Consider the following 5,708-nt stretch of genomic DNA (forward strand, 5'->3'; position numbering starts at 1 on the left):
TGCAGGTACAGCTGGTGCTGCAGGTACAGCTGGTGCTGCAGGTACAGGTGGCAGCCAGAGTGGTGTTGTCTCTGGAGAACCACCTCTTGCCCTAAGCAGAGCTGATGCCTAAGGCTTGGCAGGGGGCAGCGCCAGGCCCCGGGAGAGAGAGCCCAGAGAGCCCGTGTCTGTGCCTGGCTGAAAAGACCAGAGGCTCTTTCTGGATGACTAACTTGCAGGAACCAGAACTAACAGCGAGGGAGGGACTTGTTTTAACTCCTTGGAAAAACTTTCCCTGAAACTTCCAGAACTATTATTTGGAAGAGAGCGGGTATCTTTAAAGTATTAAGTGGGAAGAAGCAGGCAGAGAACAGCCCCTAATGAGCTCAGGGTGACTCTGCCATTACTGGCTTTTGTGGCTGCATTTTCCAAGCTCTGCTGTCTGAGATATGTCAGTAATTAAAAGATTCAGTGAAGCATGGATCTGCAACTGCATTTCCCATATCCTTGGTGAGGTCTAAGCAATCAGGGTCTTGAAATAAACATTTGGTTGAAAAATTCCTCAGTACCGTGAGCTGAATCTACTCATCTCCTGTGCTGCAGCAGAGACCTGAAAGTAGTTTGATTACAAACAAAACTGTTTCAGTTAAAGGCTCTTGTTCAGTATTGCTGTGTTTTCCCTTATTTTGGATTATTGGGGCCACGTATTGGTCTTTTCTCCTGTGTGATGCCAGTTAATCTTCCTTTGTAAGGAAAGGCCTTGTGATGAATCATTTCACTGCTCATCCATAGATTTCATCAGTGAAAATACAGTATTTATGTAAAAATCATCCATGTCTTAGAGGATGTTCTTCTCCAGCCTCACTGCTCAGCCCTGAGCAGACACGAGTGGACATGCCAAACACATGGTAATCAGGAGAGAAGTGTTCCAAGGACTGATAACCACAGGAAAGCTTCCCCCGTGTGTTCTTATGCCCTGTGGCTTTTTAGCAAAACAAATGCAAACTGTCCAGCCCAAAATTATTGCTCTCTGTAAATATAAGATGAATGGAAGTGCCTCCATTCTCTCCTTAGAGGAGATTTTGGTGTCACCACCGACTGTGACATTTACTGCGGGTACAGAGTTTGCACGCTGCCCTAAGGGAACCCATACTGAGCATCTCGAGACTTTGGGCCAGGGGAGAGAGCTGTGGATGTTTGTCCAGCACATCTGAACTGTGTGCATGAGTTAGGGTCTACAGATTTTATTGGCCTGTATATGTTTTGTAGTCTTTTATATTTCTTTAGCACCCCTCCACAATCATAGTTTTGATCTTTTTATGTGGAGTCTGGATCTTTGGTCTTGCATCAGCTTTGGTTGCTCTTGTTGTGGTGGTTGTTTTGGATCACAGAATGAAGCTGGAAAGTAGCATGAGATTGGTGGTGAACTGCTCCATCATGAGCCACCAGCAGAATCACAGAAAAGTTGTTACTATTTAGTATAAAACACTAAAGTCATTAGATGTTCTCCTTTTGGCCATCAATGAAAGATGCAGTTGAGGAATATGCCCCATTAACTCTGATTGCCCACATCCAGCAATCAGATTACAGATGACTAAGACCTTTGGGCACTTCTCTGCGAGGCAGGCAGGGACAAGCAGTGCAGGCCAAGGCCCAGTTCCCACTGCCAAGCAAACAAAAGCCCAGGTGCTGAACAGACCGTGGCCACGCAGATGAGCTGCGTGTGCAGAACGTGGCTCTGCACGGAGGGGAGCGTCGCTCCTCTTCTTTGGCTGTTGTTCACTCGAGGGGTGTTTTATTTCAGCTCGGCTCTGGGCAGAGTTATTACAGATCCCACAGCACAAGTTCTCTGTGATGAGAGAAACATGTGATCCTGGGGCCCGAGAGAAGGAATTCTTCTGGAAGGCCCCTGCAGCGGGAAGGCTGCTGCTCCTGACCACCTGAGCAAACAGCCAGCCTGGCTGGTGAGCCCTGAAAAGCCAGCCTGGGGGACACAGGGAATGGCTGGACACAAGGGCCTTTGCTCTGGGCTTCCCCTCCTGCCCTGCCTGGCCAAAAGGTGACTTTGTGGGGCTGGGAACATACTGCTGGGACAGAGCTGGTGGCACTGACTCAGACTCGTTGTGAGGAGCCCTGCCAGAGCAGAGCGCACAGAAGCCCATCTCAGGCAGCCGAGCAGATGTGCAGAGGGGGTGCAAGGCAGCCGAGGCAGAGCTGCAGGGGGGAATTCTCCAGATGACAGTCAGAAGAGCTGGGATGTGGGAGCCACAGCAGCAGAGATGGCTTTGGTAAGTGAATTCTGCACAGGCCGAGAGCTAAGCAACTGCGAGCACAAATGTGGGATTGGTCTTCACATGCCGAACAGATTTTGCTAATATCACTTTGTTATGCAAATTAGTAATTATTTCGTTTCCCCTAGAAGGAGTATTTGTGGTTTCCTCTTCCCTGGGACTTCCGAGTGCTCGTGTGAAGGGAACAAATAACTGCCAGGTTACCGGGTTGCGTGTTTTGTGGCAAGCTCTGAAAAAGCACAAACCTGGAAGGTTTCTGGTGGAGGTTTTTTAAATAGCAGTTCGGAAGGCACTGCTGGAGGGTGGTGAGGCTGGCCCTGGCAATGGCACAGGAGTTGCTTAGCACTTAAATGAACTTGGTTTACATTGAAGCCTGCTGTGTGCCTGTGGCTAAGGTGTTAAAAGGCCAGGTTGCTTCACCCGTCGGAGACTCCGTGGTGGATTGGGATGGACTGCACTAGCATGGAGATGCTTGGGCCAGCAGGGAGGAAGCAGGGCCTGCAGACCCACCTGGAGCTGCACAGGCTGTAGCTGGGAGGGAGGGTAGCTGTTGATAACTGTTGTTTGCAGCACTCGTGTAGAAGTGGAGAATGAATAGCAGAGAGGTGCCAAAGCACTGTTCCCTCAGAGGTCAGGGCTGAGCCTTTGTCAGCCGTCACTCGCTGTGGAGAGGAACTTCCCATGTGCTCTGCTTTGCTTTGCTTTGCTTTGGCTTCTGTGCTCACAGGGCTCTGGCATTCAAAAATATCACAATAAGGGGAGTATTTTTAAGCTTTGGGAGCTGCAGAACTCTGTATGATGAGTGTCCTGCCACGTCACTGGGACAGTCCATAAGGCAAAGGTGGTGTTGTGCTCATGCTTAGGAAACACAGCAGCCATCTGACAAGAGAAGGCTTCTTCTGCCCCGAGAACTGACTCTTTCCTCTCTGCCTCACTCCCAGAGTCGTCTTTCTCTCTCCTCTCGGGCTGTAACAGAGTTGTACAGGGCTGACTTTATATTTTAGACATTTAAACAACCGCGGTCAAGTGGTGGGGCGAGGCTCTGAGAGCCAAATTCGGATTTAATTTTGCATGAATGGGGCTTTCTGCTAACACTGGAAAAGTTTTAAATAAAAGCTCAGCCATAGGGTGCTTGAGCTTGCACGATGAACTTAACGTTAGCTCTTGACTAAACCCCCTTTGCTTGAGAATGGTGTTAAATCCGTGCTCTCTCTGAGGGCTTGTGTTTTAAAGTCGTGCTCAGAATCAGGCCGCAGCTCAGAGGATGTGTTGGAGATGGCAAAACATCATATTCTTGCAGTACATTGTTTGGTACTGGAGGTGTAGAAGAGGATTCAAGTTATGCCCCTTTTATTTACGGAGTTGTGGTGTGTTGTTGGTTGGTTTTTTTTTTAATATTGCTTTTCTCGGCAGTAGGAAATAACGTGACTGAAGCTTGAAATGGCAATTCCAGTATTTCAGATGCATAAAGAGCCTTCTTTGGGATTGACAGTTCAGCCATGGATATTAGCCAGAGACTGCTGCTTGTGCTGATTTTTGTAGCTATCAGTTCAAATAATTTTGTTTTCTTTCTGCAGGGACCTGCATTGGTTTTATTACTTGTGTTCAAAAAAATCAATCGTGCCTTAATGTTTTAATTATGAATGTTCACTTGGGCGGTTTGTTTTCTGTATTGCCCTAATGTCCATGTCTGACATAGGAAAGTGAGAAGTACAGTTAATTGTACTGTTAGCATCGATGCTGACGTTGTGTGTTGTCCCAGTTCCTCACTGTGTGGGTGTAACCCAAAGTATTCTACACCCTCTATGTCACTTCCCAGGAACTGGTAACAACAGACCGTTTGCAGCAGCTGCCCAGAGCACTCTTGGCCCCTCAGGCTATAAGCTGGGTGTTAAGAAGCCTGTGAGACAGAAGGATGTTCCTGTCCTCACACCAATGACTCAGGTGTGATAACACCCCTCCGGGGAGTCACCAGCACCTCCACACCCAGCCTGAGGGGTCACGTCTGCTAATGGGCCACCGAGGATTCCAAAAATACCTCACCGTTCACGGTCACCCAGTGTGGAACTCCCCGCCCTGGGGGAGGTGCTGGGCGTTCCCACCCAGTGTAATTTGAGGGGCAATAACCAATGTATTGCAGTGTTGTATTTGGGGCTGGATAATGATACACTTTGTGTAGCACGTCGAAAATGTGAGTGGCCTCAGCTGGCAATACTGTGTGCGAAGCTCCATGCACTGATCTGCAGGCTGATCTTATTATTCCCCTTCTCTGGCTCAGAAACCAATGCGTTTATAAACAGGGACAATTTAACGAGGCTCCTCTTCCACCTCCCCTGCGTTCTCAGGCAGATGTGCAGGTGAGGCACCCTTTGTGTTGTGAAGAGGATTTCGGAAGGGACAGTGTCATATCTGACGGGGTGTTGTGGCATTGGTAAGGGGAGTAAGATATTTCTGTTCTTTTGGTGCTGAAAGGCAGCACATGCAGGAGGCACGGGGAATTGTCCCAGCCGAGTAAGGAACACCTTGCTGTTCCCTGCTGGGGTGGGATCGTCCTCATGTGCAGGATTTCCCTGGGTGCGTGTCCCTCTCGGTGGGCTCGAGGCTGCAGGGCACACCTATGCCAGCCCCGTCTGGGTTGGAGGGTGACAAAGAAGGAAGCCGAGGGTCACCGAGTGTGAGCTGGTACTCCTGGTATTCTGGAGAGGCGAGCAGAGCCCCAGCACAGCTCTCGGGGAGCATCCCTTCCACCTGCCCGGGGAGCATCCCTTCCACCTGCCCGCGGCGGACTGTGCTCTGCGCCCGGCCAAGCCGGGAGACGTTCCAAGGGAGAAGGGCGAGTGCGGCGGGACTCGGAATTTTTGTTTTATGGCGATCGCGTTACCGTACGGCCTTTGGGAGGGGCTGGCTGGAGGCGGGCAGGGGAACGTCCCCCGCCTGGTTCCCCGTCCGCCCGGGGGGATGGAGTTGGCAGAGCCTGCCCTCCCCTCCGTCCGTGCGGTCTCCGCGCTCCCCGGGGGTGGCGGTTCCCCGCGCTTCGCCCCCGCCGGAGCGAGGGCGGGCGGGGCGATCGCCGCGGTTACACCCGCACCGGGCGGCTCACGCCCGGCTCTGCCCGGGGAGCGGGGAACGAGCGTCGGGAGCAGCACCGCCGCCTCTGCCCGACAGCAACCTGCGCGACCGGGAATAAAAACCCCTCGCTCCCCGCCGGGAAAGAAGGGAGGGAGGGAGGGAGGGCGGCCGGTTTAGACCGGGGCGCTTTCCTCCGCCCTGCTTTTTCCCTTTTTTTTTTTTTTTCCTTGTCCAGAAGCGGAGGACACCCCGTCCGCGGCTTTCCCCGCAGCGCCGTCTGCGCCTGCCGGGGCCGCGCCTGCCCCGGGCGCCGCTGGCCGGGGCGGAGGGGCGGGATGGCGGCGCCGGCCCGCTGGGTGCTGTGCCTGT

The 5,708-nt window shown here is 52.1% G+C and overlaps 1 protein-coding gene across 1 annotated transcript in view; it reads left to right on the forward strand.

Moving 5' to 3' along the window:
• The window catches only part of BMP3 (bone morphogenetic protein 3), a 78,565-nt gene that overhangs the window by 60,524 nt on the left and 12,333 nt on the right, over positions 1-5,708 (forward strand). Inside the window, exon 2 of the mRNA XM_027668554.1 lies at positions 5,575-5,706. Coding sequence (XP_027524355.1) covers positions 5,575-5,706 — 132 coding nt within the window. The remainder of the gene's footprint in view (positions 1-5,574; positions 5,707-5,708) is intronic.

This window comes from Corapipo altera, unplaced genomic scaffold (genome assembly GCF_003945725.1).
Source record: "Corapipo altera isolate COAL_440 unplaced genomic scaffold, ASM394572v1 274, whole genome shotgun sequence".
Lineage (NCBI taxonomy): Eukaryota > Metazoa > Chordata > Aves > Passeriformes > Pipridae > Corapipo > Corapipo altera.